This window comes from Drosophila innubila, assembly GCF_004354385.1.
Source record: "Drosophila innubila isolate TH190305 chromosome 2L unlocalized genomic scaffold, UK_Dinn_1.0 4_B_2L, whole genome shotgun sequence".
Classification (NCBI taxonomy): domain Eukaryota; kingdom Metazoa; phylum Arthropoda; class Insecta; order Diptera; family Drosophilidae; genus Drosophila; species Drosophila innubila.
Window position 1 is genome coordinate 24,924,724 of NW_022995372.1, and position 22,968 is coordinate 24,947,691.

Consider the following 22,968-nt stretch of genomic DNA (forward strand, 5'->3'; position numbering starts at 1 on the left):
AAATTGCTTTTAGTATCTCATATAAGTACAGATTTTTCGCTCTATTCGTCTGTTAATATTTGTGTTTATATATATTTATTTATTTATATATCTTATATGCCCACCATTTCAATCATCAAAATAGTTTCTATATTTCGAAGACCTTCTTCATTTCAATGAATATTTAAAGCGTAATATTGTATGTACATAGCTTAAAAAAAATATAAAATTTAATTTACACAAAATAAGAACCAAAAGATCATTTTTTTTTGATTATAAGAATATTTTGCACTTTAAGTGGTATTTGATACACAGTCTCCAGAGGCTAGAGTTGTCCCCCATGAAGGAATCTCTTTTGTAGTAGCTGAGCATTAAGTGGCAAAGGAATTTCAGGCTAAGTAAAGCTACAGGGACAGTTTCTTGAAAGTAAATTAAGTACGCGAAGCTGAGGAAATACAATGAAGTGTACTAAGTAGCACTGCAAAATAATTTAAAGATGAACAGGTAAAGACCATGAGATTTCGACAGAGAAGATGTGCAGGTGCGATAATCATTTAATGGCATTAAGCAGCTGCATTAAAATGCAGTCATTGGCGGTGTGACCAGCTGTTAGGGGGTCGACAAAAGCATATGAAGAGAAAAGGGGGAAGAGAAAGGATTTCTCGAGCAGCTATTTACCTTTGGCTGAGTGGCAGTTCAAAGGACGGACAGATTCGATGCACTGAAGTGATATTTAAGCTGTTTAATGTGCCCAGAATGCAATTAAGTTTCAACCCAACAAACAAACAGTTCCTTGAAGCAGCTGAAACATCCGCTTGAAGTCCTGGGATTAAACAGCAGATGCTGTCAAGACCAAGCCCAAAGCTAAGATAGCTGAAACAGAGTCCGAGATGGAATTGGAGTTGGAGTTGTAGTAACAATTCCATAGAGAAAAATATGCATGTGCTGCTTGCAGCTGTACAAATATTTCCATATTCAAATCCATCTCAATTTTGATTCCAGTCTTTCATCTTCAACCTGTGGTCTTGTTTTACAGCGTTCTACCCTGCAGTGTCAGCTATGATGCCATCACCGATGCGTCCAACATGCGAGATGATTACAGGTAAGACTTTGCTGAAATAATCCCATTGTGAGCATGAGAATGACTATGACTAGGACATGAGTATAGTTTTAATTCAGACACCTTTGTCAGCTACAGACACGTGGCTTTTTGACTCGACTCGACTGCTCCTTTTGTCGGAAACTAATTTGAGCGCCTCCTTTTGTGCTTAGCTCTCAAAGGCAACTGTCATTTCATTAACTTTCAGCCGCAGTTTGAGTTCTCTTTCAGTATTAGAGACCTGTTTGAGTCTTAGTTTCATACTCACTTACAGTATTCTATTGTTTGTTTCTCTGGCCGATGGCAATGTGAAAAGAAGGTTGGTTTTGGCAACAGCTACGAATATTCTCACAGGTTTTTTTTAAATTATTTTTTTACTCCACTTTCATGTCGTGTGGTTAAAAAATGAAAATGTTAGAATTTACATATGAAACCTGATAGTTAGTTGGATTCACCGTTTCCAAGGGTTAAATGCATCTGTCTAGTGCAAATTATTTATGAGTTTCGTGCTTTGTCTAGAATCTTAGTGTATTTCTGGTAAAAATGTTTTACCTTGAGGTTAGGTTGCAGATTTAGTGATCGAAAATGGGCTACAAATGGAACTGCGCCTGATAGTGTGGGGTGTGATATAAAATTTATATTTAAGGAAAGTGAGAAAGTTTGAAAAATTTGGAGTTGATGCTGGTTACTTTCTACCTTCCAAATTTTCAGAAATAATATATAAGATTCATTACAAGAAATCAACTTAAATTGTGTTAAAATTAAAACCAATTAGTGAAATAACAGCTACTGAGTGCTGACCACATACTGTTGGCCATAACATTTTATGATATGGTTTTAATGGTGTTTATTTATTTTACTATTTCTAGCGATGATGGCGAGGAAGCGTCCAGGTGGAACAGTTTTGTGGAATCAATTAAATCGAAATTGACCGTTAAGCAAGTTGTGGACGGTGTGCGAGCTGGCGGTTCCCTGTCCTTTGACTATCTGCTGCTAATTGTTACCGCCGAGTGAGTACAGATACAGATGCAGATGCAGATACAGACAGAATTCGGCTCAAAAATTCTAATGTGTTTTGTGTTCTATGTGCAATCTATGCTCATCTCTTGCATCTCACATTTTGCAGCTCTCTGGCAGCCCTGGGTTTGGTCGAGAATAATGCACCGAATATTGTTGCGGCCATGTTAGTTTCACCGCTTATGGGTCCCGTTATGTCGATTACATTTGGCGCAATTATCTCGGACAGAGAGCTAATGGTAAGTGCATGCAGCTGTTTCTCCTGCTGTTTATGTTGCTATGTCTCTGCGGTTGGCCAAAACCATTTTGTGATGTGCTCGCTTTTGTGATGTGCTGTTGCCAACATTTGCTCTGCGAATTGCCAGAAAAAAATATTGCATTAAGCACGAATCGAAAAATTGCAATTGCAAGCCCGACAATCCAATGCTGCGGATTGATTTATGAATGAGAAAATGACAGCTGCAAACTAATAATAAAAATGCCTTTGTCAAAAATTGCTGTGCCAGTTCAGTCAGTCAGTCAGTCTCTCTTTCCATATGTGGAAAGTTACATGCATAACGATATTTTTCATACGAATTTGTTACATATTTTCAACACTTTTGTGGTAAATGTCTACGCAGTCGAACTTTTCAGCTCTTGTTTATTGACACTTCATTCGCAGTTCAAATTTTCTGTTTATAAATACTGTTGATGAAAAAGATAACTTGATCCCACAGAGCAGACAGCAAACCAATGATATTGCTGAAAGAAATATTTTACTATAAAAAGTGAGGAGTTTAACAGCGTTTCGCTTCTTTTTTTAAATAACATTTTTTTTTTTATGTTTTTTGTACTTATCTACAAAAAAATCAAGATTTTTCAGTAATATACTATTGTCAAAATTCACTCATTTCTTCTACGCAACCTACAAACATTCGACTAAATATTTTCAAAATCCAGAATAGAATTAGAAAGCAATATTTTTTAATAAACGAAAAAAAATTAATAGTTGCAAAAATTTTTTCTAAATGGATAAAAAAAAGTGAATAACATTAATTTTACTGATTTGAAGTTATTCTAAAAATTCAAGGCAGTTACTTTGCATTTCATTATTATGGAAGGCATTAAAAATTCTGTGCTAATCTAGCCAAATGCTGACAATAACTTAATATTCCAGACATATTTTGAGAAACCCTAATCCGAACTCTTGACAATCAAATGCTTAGGTTTAAATTCAAGCATTTGGTTTATCAAGATGATTTTCTATGGGCGTGTTATCTATTTATAAGTGAAACCAGGCCGCGCTGTTTTATAAAGAGTGGAAAACTCGTCGGAAAAGCGTCTGCAAACAGACTTAAGCTACTTAAATAAAAAGAGATGAAGCACTTAAGGAATTATCCAAAACTCGAAGCAAATAAAACTTAACGTCAAGTGCAGCCAGTTGCCATTCCGTCTTTTCTTTTCTCTATTCCCGCTCCCATGTTCCTGTTGCTCATCCTGTTGCGGTTCTTCTGGATCCTCTATCAAGAGAGTCCTATAAATGTCAGCCAGGACAACCGTCGAGGATTTTGGGTTTTTGTTCGCTGAGGAAATGAAAAGAAGCGCGTTTCATACTCTTTACAGGTGCGCTTTATGCGATAAATACACCGACAAATTAAGATAAATAGAGAGGGAGAATATGAGAGCCAAAAAGAGAGAAGATATAAAACAAAATCAAAAATGTAAGGCATACTTTACTTCTAAAGAGTGTAAGATTTGGTGTGCTTTCGTTTTGGTTTGAGAGCCCCCTCCGGGAGGCAACTTTGTGTCTGCTGACACAAATTTTCAGACTGTGCACACACACACTCACACACCACATAACCAGGTATAAGTATATATGTATCTGTATCTCTAAGTGCATGGCTTGGTTGTATGTTTGACATCTGTGTCGTGTACTTCAATTAAATTTTAATTGAAATGAATAAATTTTTTGTCGCTTATACATTTCTGTGGAGTAGCTTTAGCTGCGGCTTAATCTATGCCACAGTAGGGTGAATCGGTGTTTGAATATTAAGAATATTAAAAGAAAACAGAGAATCCAGAATATATTTAGGGATAACAATATCATTATTGCTTATATTCTTAAATAAATATTTAAGTATTACTAATTAAAATGTATGTCACAGAATAATTATATTTATTTTTATTATTTATTTACAAGATTTTCGAAATTTAATTGCTTACTTGATTTACTATCGAATATATCTAAGATCAATATAAAAATGACTCAACTGCAATATGTTGTGCTTTAAACAGGAAATAATGTATGAAAGTTAAGTTGAAATTTACATTAGAATTAAAAAATAAATAAGTGTGTTTTAACGAAGTTTAGATAATATCAAATATTTAAAATGACGCAAATTGCTAAGTATTTATTTTTAAAGTCATTCAATATTTTTAAACGCAATACATTGTAAAACAATTAAGTATTACATAACATAAAAATTGATAAGTGGACTGAAAAAAGAACACACAAAAAAATAACGACAATAATATTAATGTTTGTGGCAGCATCTGTCAAAAGTCGTTAAATGTTATTGAAATGCACTTTTTATGCAACTGCGGGCACAAATATACAAAACAAATATTGCGTATACGCATTAAATTCAAAAAAATATTTACACGCAATTTGATGTCGATGCAAGTACGAGCAGCTTACACATAACTCATACGCCTGGTGCGCCCCATACAGTCCCCATTGCATTCCTAACTACCTTTTCAAGTGAGAGAACAAACAAAAACAGCAAAAACTTGCAACTTATATTTTCACTTAACTTTAATGCCAGTTGGCAAATTGTTGTGTGTAGAAGCTCGACTCGAATCCTTAAACTTCATTTACTCTCTTTCACTTGGCAAGTTGCTTCTTTTAGCATAGAATTTAAACAGTTGTCAGCTTGTTAAAGTGCAAGTTGTGCGGAAACCAAAGAAATATCAAATGCAGAAGAGGGGGATATACTAAGACGACAGCGACATCATCTGGTTGACATTAGAACATTTTTCTTTTGTGTGCAGCTGCCAAAAGCAGTTTAAGCTGCGTGGCTGCAAATTTGGGTTAACATGTCACGCACCCACTAGCTGCGGCCCCGCCTCCTCCTTGCTCCCTCTTTGGGTTCTTTCTCTTTTCGTGATGCGCTGCAAAGTATGCTTCATTATCGTTCAAAGTGTTGCTGATTCAACGTCATCTCTGTCCCTCTTCTCAAGTTCTCTCTCTCTCTCTTTCTATTTGTCTCTCTCCCTTTCCATATTTGTTTTGAGATTTAGCAACCAAATGCTAACATAGTTGTTGGTGTTTCTAAAAACAAGAAACCTAAATTAAATAAAAATATCTTTTAATTAAATAAAAATGCCAAAAAAAAGTATTTTTGAATATATAAAATCTCTAACATTTCAGGAGCAACAACATTTTAAAAGGTTGTTTTCAAAAACATTTCTCTTCAAAATCTCTAGAGATTTCTGGAACACACCTGTATATGTTATAAATATATCAAATATTTTCGATACTTTAGACATTATTTTTATAGAATTGATATGTATACTTATACTTATTTTAGCTTTTTCCTTTTTCTTAACATTTCTAAGGAGCTTCTGTACTTGAGTCAATTTTTGTATTATATATATTCTGAGCAGTTTCTAGGCAGATTTGAAAGTCTTTCTTTAAGTACTTTACTTTTTGGTTCTTCTTAATTTGAGTTACTAACAAAATTTTTTTACTGTGTAGTACAGTAAACTTGGATTTGTGACAAATCATCTGTTTAAATAATCAAATTCTAAATGAAAGTATTTTTCATGCCGTTTAGGTGCAAACATCTGCTCAAAAGTTGATTTACTTTTCAGCTATTATGCTAGTCAAATACAAATTATATATGAGTGTTGTTGGTTTTTCATAGCTATACCTTGTAGTAATTGGAATGTGGTATACTTACCACACCTAGTGTGGACATATTTCAGAGCAGAAAAGACAAACAATGCTAAAATTATTTTACAAAGAGATGTCGTACTTAGACTTAGATAAAGGGAATATTTAGGCTCAACTAAAATGTTGACTTTTTCTACATAATTACTAGCAAGATTATTTGCAGGGTATCTGACGGTCTCTGCTTGGCTGCTAAATATTTGTTTATCAAATTTTTATTTATTTCAGCGCGTTGGCTTTTTGTGCCTCGGACTGGGCATGTTGATCTCCTGCATATTTGGCTTCTGCTTTGGTTTAATTCTTGGCACCACAGAAATGCCTTGGGGACAGAATGCGGATTGGCCAACTGAGGAGATGCGTGGAAGGTAAGCAAATGTCAAAATGTCAACTTCAATTATTGTTAATCAGCTGAACAATTGCGACAGATTTGATGACATTTGTCACGTTTGCGTTGTTTAGACACAAACTCCAAGCAAATTGAAACGAGAAATATATGAAACTATATCCCAATCTCTCAAAATTGTTGTAATTCAATTTCTATGGAATGCTAATCAAGTCTTGGTGCTCAGTCATGTCGGTATAATTCAGAAACATATTATTTTATTTGTACTCATTTCATTTTGAATAAGTCTTTGATCTCGGCCGTGTGTCAATTGTCACAGTCAATCAAATGGGAAAGTTGAGACTTGAATCGGACATCCGACAGTTTAAGGTATATAATTATATATATTTCTCCATGCAGATAAAAGAGGTCAAACCTTAAAGCTCCCATATAATAACATAAATGTAGTTTGAAAAACAATAATTACATACAAAATATTAATGTTTTTTAATGTTCCTCGAGTAAAATTTTATAAATAGTAAAATATTTAACAAAATACTGTTTTGAAGGCAGGGTTAATGGATACCTAGTCTAAAGGCTCCATTGGGATACTACATATATGAGATAAAATTAAATTATTATTTAGCCAAACACAAATGCCACTAATTTGATGATCAGTGACGAAGCCGCTTTCATGCGCCACGTGACACAATTACAGCCGGACAACGGCACCTATCGAAGCGGGATTTGGGGGGTAAGGGTAGGGTTTCTGTCAGGAAGCTGACCATTAAAAGCACACGCGTATGTTGAGTTATATAAGCTGGGCGGTGGTAAGTTATGGCCAGGAGCAATCACGCAATCAGGGCAGAAACGAGGGAAGCTTGTGTTATTATTGTGATGATTTGTATTTGTACATTGAGCATTGTGTTGGCCAGGCTCTCAATTGAGAGATGTAGATACATTTTGCTGTCAGATTTGGCTTTCAATGGTATCTCTATTGCACAGCCTTTCCCACTGTCTGTCCCTCTGTCTGTCTGCCTTTTGTATTATTATTTTAACAATTTATTTTGCGCAATTAACACAATTGCCGACACACATTCATTATGCACAACTTCCGGGTAACTGCGTTTGAGCTTAATTTATTGTTGCTGCTACTGCGTGGGCAAAGGGAGGACACATTGCGAGAGAAGTGGGCGGGGCGTGAGTTTGTCTGTTTAGTCCTAAGCCTATTTGTCCCACTGGCATAAGAGATTTACGCAGTTGGCGCGTGGCAACTTCAAGATTTCTATATCCTCGCAAGCTGGCAAAAAACGATGCCATAATAAATGTGTGCTCATATACATGCCGAGAGTCTATCTATCGCCCCTTCCCTATCTGAGTATCTCGAGGCCTACAGTGCCACAGTGTTGGCCTAATGAGCGCACGCCTCGCACTTCATGGAGTGGGAAACGGATCAGATTAGTTGAATTATTTGCAAGTAATTTATTACATTTTCACCCATAGATTCACCAATCTCACTTCAATGTTGCAACAAAGTCTCGCATTTTCATGAGCCGATGCCTAATTAACATACTTAATGGATTTCCATTGTGACAAATGTAAAGCCTTTTTCTTAAGAACTGAAATGTTAAGCAAAAACTGAACTTTTGTAAACCAGCTTAAATTTAATGTCAAGGGTAACGCGACTTTCAAGTCATTCTTAAGCTAATACTTTGGAGATTAAGCTTTACACTTAGTGAAAAAAATTATTCAAATGTTAAGTAATTATTCCTGATTCTGATTTTAAATTCAAATTAGCGGGAAATTCTATAGTCGAGATCCCGACCATAGGATACCCGTTACTTACTTTAATATATATAAAAGTACTTTAAAGAAAATGCATGCTTTGCTCTGAAAGCTTTAATTCACCATAACTGCCGATCTACTTGTCCGATGTTGATGAGAGTCAGTGGGATAACGTTAATCATCACAAAAAAACGTATTATCAATGTGCAGGTTTTTCGCGATTTGCAGGGACGTGGCTTAAATTTAAAACAAACTTGATCTGCGTGAGGTATATAGAAGTCTTTGAGTGAAAGTTTGGTATCTCTATCTCTTATAGTCTCTGAGATCCTTTTGTTCATACGCACGGACAGACGGATAGACGGACAGACACACATGGCTATATCGACTCGGCTACTGATGCTGATCAAGAATATATATACTTTATAGGATCGGAGATACCTCCTTCTCCCTGTTACATACATTCTAACGAACACAATACACCCCTTCTCTTATTTTTTAAGTAATGGGTATAAAAAAAATTACTTAGTTCTTTGATTTTCATATAACTCGTTGGAATGAAAACCATGTGAAACTATACATCTCATTATTATAAATATTTTTTTAAACTTATTTAACTTTTGTCACATGACCGTAAATATACAAAATTGTCGCTCTATTTACTTGACCTATTTTTAGTATTGACTTTAAAGAGTTGATTATAGGCAGCTGTGTTACTTTATCAAATATTGAATTGAGTTCATTTCTAATTTGCCATAAAAGATGATCAAAATGAGAGTTGGATTATCAATCACCTTATCAACCTAAAGATGAGAGCTTTTATTACAATTGGTGTCTGTGCTGTTCTGGCCATTATCACAAATTTGCCTCTAAGTGAGGCACAAGTGTCCTGTATAGACGAGCCTCTTAATCTAGAATGCATTGACTGTGATCTATTAATCAATGCTCTGCATCCTCTCTGCGTGATTGGAACGGTAACAGATCTTACCACCGTTCTTCCCGGTGGGATAGAGGTAACCACGCTGCCGACTGTCGATGGAGGCGAGGGCAGCGAGGGCGGTGAGGGCGGCGAGGGAGAAGAGACAACTGCAGCTACAGGCGGAAAGAAGCCAAAGAAGACAAAGAAGACGATAAAGTTCAATGTGAAGAGGAAGCCGGGCAAAAAGATCATCAAAAGACGTCGCAATGGAAATAAGTCCATTTGGAACAAGAAATTTTAAACACAATTCTCTAACAAGCGATATCCGATTAACGATAACCGATTACCGTAGTTTACTGTAATTTTAAATCTAGTTTTAAAAAATTTGTTAATAATTGCATGCTTTTTCAATATATCACTATTATTAGTTTTGCCTGATATATTGAGTTATTTTGGAATTGTAAGGCTCGTCTACTTAATCGCATCAAGATCGGTTAAACAGAACGGCAGTAAAAGCTGCTTTTTAAGAAAATATAAGCTCCTAAATGTATATAATGAGTCTTCCCATAGTCGGGGTCTCGACTGTAGCCTTTTTGACAGATTTCAGTTCAGATTTTATTTAAATTAAAGTAAAGTTTTTAATTGCGTTGTTGAAAAGAAAATTTCCATTCAGTTTCATGTCCAGCGCTTGTCACGTGCAAATGAACAAAAAGCAATGTACGTAAACGTGGGCAAGAATGTTTGGGACACAGGACTCGAAAAAGTGAGTGTTTGTGTCATGCAGAATAAATGCAGTTCTTTCTCTAAATTGCAGATTTGCCGCATATTTCGTGGTTCGTGTAATTATTCAATTTAAAAGACCACAAATTTGTTGGAATTTATTTTCATCAAATCCAATTATATAATATAAATTAGAAAGAGAATATTTGAATTGTGGGAACATACTTAAAATATAAACATTGAGTTACATTTCTACCACAATGTAGAGAAAATTTTAAGTGAACTTTAATAAAGTGATTAAAATACTTTACTAATTTTCTAAAATCCCCGAGTGTGTTCCCAAATAACGTATTCTACCATAATTGGAGTATTAATTTATGTTTTAATTCAATTATTTGTCCATTGAGTTCTTTAACAAAGTTTAAATAAAAACCATAAAATTATACAGTTACTAATTTATGAATAGAAAGGCCAAGTTCGCTTATAATGGAGCGTAAATTGCGGTTCATAATAAAGTTGTTGCATGATAAAATGTGAAATGTAGAATTTTTTCTTTTATTTTTTTGGGTAAGACAAATTTTCAACCGCCGTGAAGTCAAAGCAGAGTTAAGAGCCATTAATCAGGAAAAGTTGGAAACAGGTAAACGAAAATAAAGGCACAAAATTTTCATGTAGGCAAAGTGTTGGCATAAATGAGGTGCACATGAATCACACAAAAAAAAGGACTAAGAAAAGTTTAAAAACATTTTTCACAGCGAGAAATGACTCCAAACACCAACCGTCGACAAGGTCACTTGCCGGAAATGATAACAAAAGCCGCTGACACTTGACAAAGTTGCAAATTACCCCACCAAAAAACACGAAAGAAAAAAACGAGAAAAAATCATGACAGAAGTGGCGCCACCTGGCGGCGTGTCCAGCTGACAGGGCAGATAAGCAATGCCACGGACAGCCGTTGCGCTGCTTTTCATCTAAATTTAACTCAATTTGCAGTATCAGTTCCGCCCCGATCCATTTACAGCAGGCATTTATCATTTCGCTGTGTTTTGTTTTTAATTAATTTTTTTTTATATTATTCAATAAATTTTTCCTTCCGACCTCACATTTTTCATGAAATTTAATTTTCTTTCCGACTTGCAGGGGCAATGTGCGTTCCTTGTGGATGGGTGTGCTCTGGGCTCTAACATCTGGCACTGGCGTTGCCGTGGCGTTGCTCCAGGGCTCGGCTGGTCCATTGATTGGCGTTGCCATATCAGCATCTCTGCTGCCGCCAGTCGTTAACTGTGTAAGTACTTATTATGCATACATGAAATCAGCAAAATATGTCCTTTAATTGTTAGGATGACAACAAAATCCTCACATTGATTGCCACTAGCAACGAATGTTATTATTAACGGCCTATTGCTGAGTGTTACTAAGTTATTGATATTTTGTAAAGCTTTTTATTAATTGAAGTGCGACCTTGAAATTCTCTCTTAATCATTGTCTCATTTTTAATGCTAATTGGCCAATACATAACGTAACAACGCAATAAATTTATTTGCACAGCTTTTGCTACTTGGGTATACTTCAAGAGGGCTCTTTTAAATTGGCACAAAATGTGTCAAGTATGAAAATTAGCTCTCATTTACACTGCCGATCAGTCAAATAGACTCAAATCATTTATTTTTTGTTATTTTTTGAATAAAAATAGGAACACTTTTGGTGTCGTATAAAAAATACAACGTTTAACATGCTAGTTGAGTTAACAGATGATGCGCGCTGCTTAACAGTGGAGAGGCGGAGTAGTTTTTCACCTTTGATCCAACCTTGCACTGTGTTGTGGTGAGTCTGTTGGCCTAACAGATAGTAAACGCAACATAACAGCGCGCTGTAGCGTAAGAACTGTTGCTAGATAGAAAAAGAAACTTTTTAAATGAAAACTATTTGCTGTTGATCATACTTTGCATTCTGGTGTTGCGATTATGTTGTGTTAACAGACATAGCGAGAACTCTGCTGTTAAGTTAAGGGAAATAGGATTAATGGTTGGATGTTAGAAGTGGGGGAGAAATATAATGGGTAGAGTGAAGGATAATAACTTTTTTTCTCGGAGCTTAGAATATTAAATTGCGAAATAATAAATTAATTTAATATTTGAGAAAGGGTATTCATGCGTTATCATTGCGAAAAAAAAATACTTATATTCTTCTCCCTTTGTCTTATTTAACTTAGCTACAACAAAACAATATTATTTTCTTTTAAGTGCTTTAGTTTAAATACTGTAAATATTTGGCAAAACAATGGAAATATAAACAGCATTTGATGTTAGCGAAAATGAAAGAGTTTTAAGTAGAACAGCTTGGAATTGTTTGCCATTCACTTACACAAAAAAACGATTACCATGTTGACTTACAGAATAAGTGAGCGAGAGTGAGAAAGAGCAAGAGAGAGAGAGAGGGAGAGAGATAGAGAGAGAGAGAGAGAGAGAGAGAGAGAGAGAGAACGAAATAACTGACGGTTGCATGCTTTGGTGGCTAACACATAAATTAGGCCAAATACAATTTGCTGATTAATCTGAAGTGCAAGGCACAAAAACTTTTGGTCATAAATCTATCCGGCCGATTGCCAGTTGGCTATTACTTACAAGTCGCTGTAGCTTTAGCTTTAGCATTAGCTTCGGCTCAGATGTTTGCCTCGCATTGTGGCAGCTAACCGCAACGAGTGCATAAATTTCGACCCAATTTCAAGTGCGAATTTTACCCCAAGTGGATGTTGCGTAAAATTATTAAGCAAACTTACTGAGAACTGCAACCGACGAGAGAGAGACGGCATGCAAAAACTTGCACAGCGGAAACCGGCAAGGCAACAACCAGAGAGCCAAAGAGGCAAACACAGTCAAAGAGTCATACAAAGAAACAAACAAACGAACAAACAAACAAACAAAACTCCCGGCGACACGAGGCTGGCTGACATTTATCAATTGTGACAGAAAGACAATGGCACAAGGCGGCGGGAGAGTCGGGGAATTGTACCACAAGCATGACAAAATGATGCAAGCGAGCAAATTACTAGAGGGAGAGGGAAAAAGAAGAAGCCGGAGCGAAACCGAAACGTTTGGTCCTTCTCTTGGTCCTGGTCCTGGTACTGTTTCTGGTTTTGGTTCTGTTTCTGTTTCTGTCCCCTTTGCTAACTGCATGTGTTGGAACAATGGCGCTGAGATCGCTTAATCATGCCGACGATTGTGGTCGAGCATGTGTGTACCCTCTCTCCCTGTCTCCCTTCCGCCCTCCCTCCCTCTCTTCTGACCCTCGCCTTAGCCCCGACCTGCTGCTGCATAGTTTTTTGGCTTATATGAGCCGCATAAATCAGACACACGCACTAAAACTCTGACGCTGTCAGCTCCGTCAGGCAGCCGTTGCACGTTTTTAACCTAAAATCTGCTAACTGCATCGCCCAAACAGCGTGCCGCAATTAATTGCATGCATTTTGTGCAACGGCAATGGCAATGGCGCGTATGAGTAATCACATTTATTTTCTATTCATATTATTCATACGCAGCGTTGTCTGCTCAAAAACTGTTACTCGTACTGTAGATTGTTATCATTTGACTAGCTTATAAATGATATTTATTATTCTGAGCATACTTTTAATTTAAACCCATTATTTAAAGTTTCTACACATTTTGGTCCATGTTGTCTATTTTCCAACTTACTCGCAAGTAGAAAATAAATAATTCCTATTTTATTTGCTTTTTTATTTACATTTAATAGACTATTTCTTTCTGCTGCAGAAATAATTTGTCGTCCCTACGTTCAAAAAAAGAACAGGCAATAAGTTCGCCAAAATGGCCATAAATTCGAAAAAAAATAATAGCAAAGGAAAGTAGAAAAAATACAGAAAAAAAATTCACATTCACATAAACACGTATTTGCAGCAGGCACGCACTTCCGGAGTGTGTGTGTGTATGTGTGTGCCTGGCGCTGAGTCATTATAATTTATAAGACCAAAAAAATGGCAGAAAAAAGGCAGAGAACCAGACAATGTGACAATGAAGTTTTATCTACGACAGAGTCGGTCTGTGTTTAAATGCGTGTGTATTTGAGTGTGTGTGTGTGTGTGTATGTGTTGGTGTGCTTCCTGAAATTTATAACAATTCAAGGCCGAGATCACTTCTACTTTGTATGCTAAGAACATCGCCAGACTTGGTTTCAATTTCAATTTGGCAACGCGTACGCCACGACCCTATGAGTTCGACTATGACTGTCGACAGCCCACGCATTGAGTCGACTAGGCTTTAATCTGTAAATCTGGCCAGCACACAGTTCATTGTTGGGTTTGCTGTTTATTGTTTTACAGGGTTTATTTTGGTCACAGGCATGCATATGGCTCATCTATCCGGAGAAGCGAATACCGCATTTGAAGAACGAGGCAATGAACTCAACGAGCGCCTATCCCTTCATCTATACGGACTATTTGCCAACGGAATTCCTGATCAATGGCATTGTCTCTGGCTGTCTGACGATTGTCAATGTTATTTGCATATTTATAACTGCGATTATTGTCCTGAAAATCAAGGAAGTCTCGGCACCTTACACGGCCAGTCCAGACTTAAAGCGGTAAGTGGGAAACTTTAAAATAATAAGGATAATCATATGTTGAAGATAACTCAGTGTTGATCCTTGAAGTGTGCTTAAAAGAAAAACACTTTGCTTTATCATTTTTGCTATGTAAATTTAAACAGAAGTTACAACAGAACTCCAAGGGAAATGACCAGACTTTAATCCACGCAATAGTGTCCTTGGTTAATTGACCTGTCTGTTTAACTCCTTAGGGGTACTCAGAATAAAACAAATTTAAGTAATAATGGATAAAAAACTTCCGCATAAACTTTAATCTCTACGATTCGCATTTACAAGTTGTGATAAATTTCATATTCAGTGATCGAAAATTCTATTGACATAGCTGTAGTTAAAGTCGCTTGCATCGCATAAGCAGAACTTAACACTGTTTTAGAATTATATATTTACAGTTGCCCATAATGTCTGTCATAATTTCTATACGTTTAATTAAATCAAAGTACTTCTCTTCAAATGTAGAAATTGTAAATTCACGAGTGAGATTGTATAATAATTGAAAATAATGGGTTACTTAATTATTTAACTAAATTATTTTCAATTTTTTAATTTTGTGCTGGATAATTTTAAAGATAATTTGGCTTAAAGCCCTAACCGTTTGTGAATTTTGTATCTTACTAAAATCTACAGTATAAAATGTTCTTGTTTTCAGTAACATTATGTAAATTAACATTAGAATAATTCTGCTACTCGGTTAGCACTAACATTATACATATCATTATCACATCTCTTTGCTATTAAAAATATTTCTGTTTAGCTTTAATTTTTTATAAAGCCATTTCATAAATAATATTTAATAAACCCCAAAACGTTAACATGCGTAAAAGTTGACAAATCGCATAATTAACTGGCTTATTTCGTGCATTTCATGAAAGATAACTCATACGCCTAGTGGCCGAGTGGCATTCTAAATGAAAATAAATGAATTTTATTGCGAGACCTACGTTAATAAATAGTCTACTAAGACGCCAGTGTTCGTCCACTCCCCCGTTTCTCCATCCCTGGTGTGTGTCTGTTAATGGCCGCCACTTGGAGGCTGGCACATGTCTGGGCTAGTCTGGTTTGCTCTACGTGTCCTTCAATCTCATAAAGTGGCGCATTAAATTACTCCAACCGAGCGCAAAACAATTTTTCCTCAAAGCTTTGTCAATATTTGCGACATAAACTGCTTTGCAGAATTATATGCCACAGTTTCTGTTACTGTCTGCACATTTTTTGCGTATTAAGTCGAGCGCACGCTCACTTACCCGTCATGAAACAGTTACCATTGTGAATTTATGCCCTTTAATCGAAAGAAATTGCTAAAAAGGTTTCAAAAGAGACTCGGAAATAAAAAATTCTTTGCGTATGTTTCCATATTGTCAAGTTAAATATTTTACGCTCAGAATCTTGAATATTTACAAAACAGTTTCCAAAACATTGTGCATTGAGTTCAGTAACATTTTGAGAATTATAAGAAGGGAAACTCAGAGATTCTCAAAAAATATAATTCACTAAGAGTATTTTTTTTTTTTTTTTGAACCTGTGATTTGCCATAGTAATGATAGAAATCTTTTTATTTAACAAACTAAGTATGTGCAGCTTACTTTAACTTTGAGTAGTGGGCATTCTCCAGTCTAGCAAACTCATCATTGATTTTAGTGCTTACATATTTGTGTTGCCTTTTTATCTGCGTATTTAACAGATATTTATGCAATATTTGTGTTTGTTCCGCTGCATTCAAGTCGTATGCAACCCTTCAACTGTTGAGACACCCCTCCGAAGGACCAACTCTCTGTTCAAATAAATGTCATGGATGGGAGACAGCTTTAGTCCCCCTTACTGTTCGTTTTCCATATGGCTTCAAGCATAACTTTGTTTTTGCTGTTTTCAATTTCAAATCGGCGACTCTGGAAATTCCCATAAAGTGCATGATTTCATATTTATTTGTTGTTTCTCAGTTGCAAACTGTCTCTCGATAACATTGAAATACAGTTTGTGGTCACTAGAAATATCTAAATATTGAAATAGCTGCTAGTATTGATTGCAATTCGAGTACAGTTAGTTTTAAAGCTTTGGCCGCTTACAATATTTATTCTATTCTGATCCATTTGGAATACACGTTTTGATTATTGTTCAGCCTTAATTTAAAAAAAAAACGAACTGATAAGTCACAACAATAGTTACATCTTGTGGATGTAACGGTAATTAGTGGATTTCTTCGTGTTGCTCATAATACTTAATAAATTTTCATATTGACGTATCGATTGAGACTGAGATTTAACATATAGCTTAATATTTTAGCAGACCATTCTTTACAAAGATTAGCTAATGTTTTTCAATTCAACAGGTTCTGGGAAACCGATCTTCGGACTGTTCGGAAGACCAACCGTTCCACAATCCGGCGACAGGGCACTTTCCGAGGAGTTGGAGGCGCTGACAAGCTTATGAGGTAAGTGTTCCTTCCACTTGCTCCTTGAAATTGCTTTTATTCTTGTACTCGTTTATATTTATGATTTTGCAATTGTTGTTTATTGTTGTTGCGGTAATTGAGCGCATGTGTGACTGTAAGTCTCAATGAGATTCTCTGTTTCCCTTCCCTGTGTGTCTGTGTATGTTTATGTGTGTGTGTGTGCGTGTGTGTGTGTGCTCATGACATTCGCTTAGGGCAACACAATTTACTTTCTCCCTCTGTCTTGAGTTCTGAGTTAGCGGAACGAAAACGCATGCTTCAAAAACAATTTCATGAGGTAAATAATAAAAGTATTTATATTTATATGGTTTTGTCCCCATACCTTGTTCCGTTTGGGAATATAAATATATATTTTTTTTTATGGCAAAAACGAAAAGTGGACAACATACAAAATATTTATCGCATAATTGAAATCACTGCGGAGAATTTACGACATTCTTTTGCGGCAACGAAAAATAAATTTGAGCTTTTAAGACAAAAAGAATTTTGTAAAGAATTAACGTTTGGAGTTTCCTTGTCAATACAATATACTTAAGCATTTTTATTAATATAAAAATAAATAAGAAATTCTTCAAGTTCAATTTAGTTTTTACCCAAATTAATAAATTGATTGTTGCTACTGGAAGTCAGAACAGCTTCAATTTTACCACTAACAATTACCAACTGAATGAAACTTTTACTAAAAAACAACAATTGTAATTTTATTGTTGAAATGTTAAAGCAAAAAATTAGCATAGCTGCTGTTTGCGATTTTAATTTAACGCCAACTGACCACGCCTATTATTTAAACTATGTAAATGTGCAGCTGTTTAAACAAAAAGAACGCAAAATTTTTTGTGGTCTAATCAGACAAAACGCTACAATTTCCACAACAGTTTTTCGTTTTAACGCTCCATAAACATTAGCATAGCGCTGTTTTAGATACTCTATTAAAAAAAACAGATCATAATATTATTTAAGAATATTCCTACAATAAATACTTGGCGAATAATAATGAACAGAATTAATTAATAAACTCACTACAATAATCGCTGAATTGATTAGCATATTTTTATACGTCGGTGCCGAATGCCAAACCATTTTATATAAAATTTTGAGGCATGCAAAGACTTTCGACGAAAGGAATTTTAAAAGTCTTTTTTCTGCTGATTAAGAACTCAGAGAAAGAACTTTGGTTGATTTGGTGCACTTTTTGCAGCTTTTTTTATCAACAACTGCTTAACGATCAATCATATTTCTTATTTATTTTTCCACAATAAGTGGAGGAAACTATCAGGGCCTCGACGAGACACGTAATGCCAAAATGGATACAGCCTTGGAGAGGGCTTTGGCACAAGCCGAAAGCGACGTTACCTTCAAAAAGGTCAAGCGAATGAGCTACTCAAGCAACGCAGCTGGTGAGGTAAGTGTATAAATTGAAATTTGCTAAAAATCGAGTGATATTACGGATTGAAATTATTTAAAGGTCACACATTTGTTATAAAGTCGTTTCACATGTATTCACTAAATATTCTGATAAGCTATTTTTCATTGTTTTTCTGTCTATTCTTTTTGTTTGGTTCAACAAGTTGGATTATTGTTTAGCCGAATCGGTTTCTCCATCTCCTTCTGTTTCCGCCGTTTGTCAAGCTTCTTACAGTCGTAGGGCGTGTACGCCTTCTGCGCCTTCCGCCACTTCCTCTCTTTCCGCCTTGTCTACGGCCTCCACCCATGATCCGCCTCTGCCAGCGTCTAACGATTTTTTTCGTCGTCTTCTTCTTCTTAGTGGAACTGGTAGTGGTTGTCGCCACCGTTGTGGTGTCCTCATCCACCGCGGCCGTGGTGGTTTCAGCGTCGGCAGCGACCGTTGTCTCTGCAGCTACCGTCGTTTCGCACTCGGGATCTGCTGCGTTGGCGGGATCAGTGCAATCAACCTGACCAACACTGAGTGGCAAGAAGGCCACGCATATGGCCAAAAGGACACAGCCCAATACAATAGTTTCACTTCTCATTTCAACTAATTTAGTTAACTGATAAATAGCATTTGGTGTTCTGGCCTTTTTATAGTAAACTGCTTGCACTATGATTTGCCTTATATTTCGCAAATTGACACAGCTGTCTATAGTATATACTAAATAGTATGTTTATGTTTTTGCAAAAATACGCAGCAACCATTCGCGTATACATATTAAATTAAATATTTAATCACCTTGATTCTTTAACCAGTTGACAAATTCGCAACAATATATATTATTATGCAAGCCAATCTTTCTATTGAGAGCAAATCAGATTATTTTTCTTTCTCCCTTACTCTGACTTTTAAGTTTTTTCTACATTTTAAGTTGATCTACCTTATGGTTCAATGAATTATTCGGGCTTAATAATTTTCATTCATGATTATTTATTTGTAACTCATTGCCATATGCTTGCCATAGGAGTCAAGATTGGATTAACCCTGCCGCTGATTATTAATACGGTTAAGTCTTCTTCCGATGATGGGTCCAAAGGGTCTGATGGGTCTGTTTCTTCTTGCAACGATTCTTCCAGCATTTCCTCTATTGGCATTCTGTCTGTTTCCTCGTCTGCCACCTCCGCGTCTAACAATCCTAAAGCGACGCACAATTCGGATCCTCCTTCTTTTTCCTCCGCATGAAGATTTCGCAGTGGTTGCCTCATCCGCATCGGCTGCTGTGGTTTCTTCTGCATCTGTTGCCGGGGTGGTTTCTTCTGGAGTGGTGGCAGTGTCATCATCTGGATTTGGTGTCTGCTCCACACAGTCTTCATGCTCTGCGTTGTCGGGGTCATCACAGTCTGTGCAACCGTCGGGTTCCCCATTCTCATCGCACCTTACAGCCTTGCTCATCGGCAAATGTGGCAGCATTATGGCCAGAACGGCAAAGCACAGGAATATTGTTTTCACATTCATCTTGAGGAAATCAAAGAACAACTGATAAACTACTATCAAAGTTTTGGCCTTAAATACGATTTGGCAAAATGATTTGATTCGATATATTGAATATTTGGCGAAGTTTACTTAGCTGGCAAAACAATTTTAAAATAATCAATATGATTATCAATATTAAACTATTATTTGGCAATACCAAAAGAAAAAGTAACCAGCATTTTTGGCCCATTTGTGCCATTTACATTATTGTTTAATCAGTTGGAGCTATCTCAAAAAATAATCATCAATCAAATAATGCTATGGCTTCTGTTTAATATTTCCAAGCAAAACTTTCCACTACCAAATCAAATATGGAAATATGGAAACATGTGAAACACATTTGTGTCTTACCTAAATTGTTTATCTAAATTGAATTATTAATGTCGATTTATTCGAATGAACCTCATAGTCTTATATAGTGTTATGAGTATAATAGAAAGAAACAACAAATTTAAAATGTTGATTCCTGGATAACATTCACAGGTAAAGTTTGTTTTTATTTTTGAATCGGACAGCTATATCATATAGCTGCAATAGCAATGGTCCTATGCATAGGTCCGATCGGTCGAATATCCAGTTTTAGTATGAACAACTTTTTTGTTTTTTAAGATATCTTAACCAAACTGATAAAATATTCATTTAAGTTAGGCCTTTAAATCCTGACTGAAGTTGGTTCAAATCGGTCGACTATATCATATAGCTGCCAAAGGACCGATCGGGGCAAAAGTCAAGTTTTAGTATGATAAACTTGTATTTAAGACAATATATCTTAACCAAACTGACAGAATATGCATAAAACTTGATCTTGTATATCCATACCAAAGTTGGTTCAGATCGATCAGCATCATATAGCTGCCATAGGAAGGATCTGTTGAAAGTCAAGTTTTATCATGAAAAACTTTTTTGTTATCTGATATATCGAATCCAAACTGATGGAATGTGCTCTTTAGTTAGTCTAATAAATCATGACCGAAGTTGGTTAAGTTATTTTTCTGCCACGCCTACTTCTGCCTATTGCCCACTTTTTTTTTGTAAAACTTAATTATTAATTATAAATTATTTTTAACTGTTTATAATTAAATTTAGGGTCGGGCTTTTAATGTCTTCTTAAACCCTAAATGTTACACAATCTGTCATATAGAGGCAATTTGTTTTAAATATTTTTTAATTCCAACAAAGCAATGTGATTATTAATCACTTAAGGTTACTTTATTTGACATATCGCCCAAATGTGATTATTAAAGAAAAGCAGTTTCGCTTCTTTCTTTTGGGTAAAAATCGCACAACGCAATATTTGCATCTTGTGATTTCATAAATTATAATTTTAATTTTGAAAAGTCACCCAAAAATCAACTTGTTCAAGGAACAACGTTGCCACAATTTGCTTTCTAATCAAACTTAAAAAAACACCGTTATAGTTTTGTTTTTTTTCATTCAATGTTCGTTATAATATATTTTTGTTGTGCTTTTGTGTATCCTTAATCTGGCTGTCCAGATTGTTGGCACTTTTTTTTTAGCTAAGGTTGCGGTTGTTTCTCCTGTTTCTTCTCCAGGCTCTGAAGGACTCTTCGTCAAGGCCTACACGGCTATTGCGATTCCCTCTACGTCCATTGCCTCCTCGGCGTCCTCCGCGTCTTTTGCCTTGTCCACAGCGACAGCGTCTTCCACCCCTGATCCGCCTCCGCCAGTGGATAATTCTCTTCTTCGTCGTCGTCTTCTTCTTCTTAGTGGAACTGGCAGTGGTTGCCGCCACCGTTGTGGTGTCCGCAGCTGCAGCTGCAGCGACTGTGGTGGTTTCAGCGTCGGCAGCGACCGTTGTCTCTGCAGCTACCGTAGTGACGCACGCGGGATCTGCTGCGTTGGCGGGATCAGTGCAATCAACCTGACCAACACTGAGTGGCAAGAAGGCCACGCAAATGGCCAAAAGGACACAGCCCAATACAATAGTTTCACTTCTCATTTCAACCAATTCAATTGACTGATAAAATTTGACCAAATGTACGGTCTTTTTATAGCGAAGATTTGGCAAATTGACACAGTTGTCTTTTCCATTCATCTTATGTATTTAATAATATTATTATGCAAATTCAAACATATGCATTTAGTACTTGCTTTAATTATTCTGTTATGCGCTCGTACTGTTATAAAATTATTTAAATGCTGTAAATATTTATTCAGATGCTAGTCCTCATAAATTCTTGCCTCTAGCAATAACAATATTATTTGAATATATTTTATTTAAAGTCAATTCAAACTCCTTATTCTATTCTTTTGATCAACGTCTACATCTGTATATTTTCTCCCGCAATGAATTAAACAATTTAATTATTTTTTCATTTCAAATTTATTAATTCTTCTTTTGCAAATCTTTTTATTTCCATAAAAAATGGAGTTACATCTAACCCAGTCGATTGTTATTTCTGTTGAGTGTTTTTCTTAGGATGGGGCCATTTCTTCTTGCAACGATTCTTCCAGCATTTCCTCTATTGGCATTCTGTCTGTTTCCTCGTCTGCCACCTCCGCGTCTAACAATCCTAAAGCGACGCACAATTCGGATCCTCCTTCTTTTTCCTCCGCATGAAGATTTCGCAGTGGTTGCTTCATCCGCATTGGCTGCAGTGGTTTCTTCAGCATCTGTTGCCGGGGTGCTTTCTTCTGGAGTGGTGGCATCGTCATCATCTGGATTTGGTGTCTGCTCCACACAGTCTTCATGCTCTGCGTTGTCGGGGTCATCACAGTCTGTGCAACCGTCGGGTTCCCCATTCTCATCGCACCTTACAGCCTTGCTCATCGGCAAATGTGGCAGCATTATGGCCAGAACGGCAAAGCACATGAATATTGTTTTCACATTCATCTTCAGGAAATCAAAGAACAACTGATGAACTACTATCAAAGTTTTGGCCTTAAATACGATTTGGCAAAATGATATGATTCGATTTATTGAATATTTGGCAAAGTTTACTTAGCTGGCAAAACAATTTTAAAATAATCAATATTATTATCAAAACTGAACTGTAACTTGTTCTCCTCCATCAGTCGTCCATTTGTTATTTAATCAGTTGGAACTATTTCAAAGAATATTATCAATAAACTAACAAACTCAATCAAAATTTTCCACTTTTAAATCAAATAAGTACATGAGTGTGACAAACAGATGTCAATCGTTTATACAATATTAATGTGGTTGTTTATTTATTTTGTACTATTAAT

The 22,968-nt window shown here is 36.0% G+C and overlaps 2 protein-coding genes across 3 annotated transcripts in view; one reads left to right on the forward strand and one right to left on the reverse strand.

Annotated features, from left to right (window-relative positions):
• LOC117781260 overlaps nt 1–22,968 on the reverse strand; it is a 111,987-nt gene that overhangs the window by 67,388 nt on the left and 21,631 nt on the right.
• Nucleotides 1–22,968, forward strand: part of LOC117782125 — a 43,078-nt gene that overhangs the window by 16,122 nt on the left and 3,988 nt on the right. For both annotated transcript variants that reach the window (XM_034619095.1, XM_034619096.1), the window contains exons 5-12: nt 1,016–1,081; nt 1,948–2,088; nt 2,205–2,334; nt 6,255–6,391; nt 10,910–11,054; nt 14,106–14,365; nt 16,713–16,814; nt 18,096–18,237. In XM_034619095.1, the coding sequence (XP_034474986.1) occupies nt 1,016–1,081; nt 1,948–2,088; nt 2,205–2,334; nt 6,255–6,391; nt 10,910–11,054; nt 14,106–14,365; nt 16,713–16,814; nt 18,096–18,237 (1,123 nt within the window). The remainder of the gene's footprint in view (nt 1–1,015; nt 1,082–1,947; nt 2,089–2,204; nt 2,335–6,254; nt 6,392–10,909; nt 11,055–14,105; nt 14,366–16,712; nt 16,815–18,095; nt 18,238–22,968) is intronic.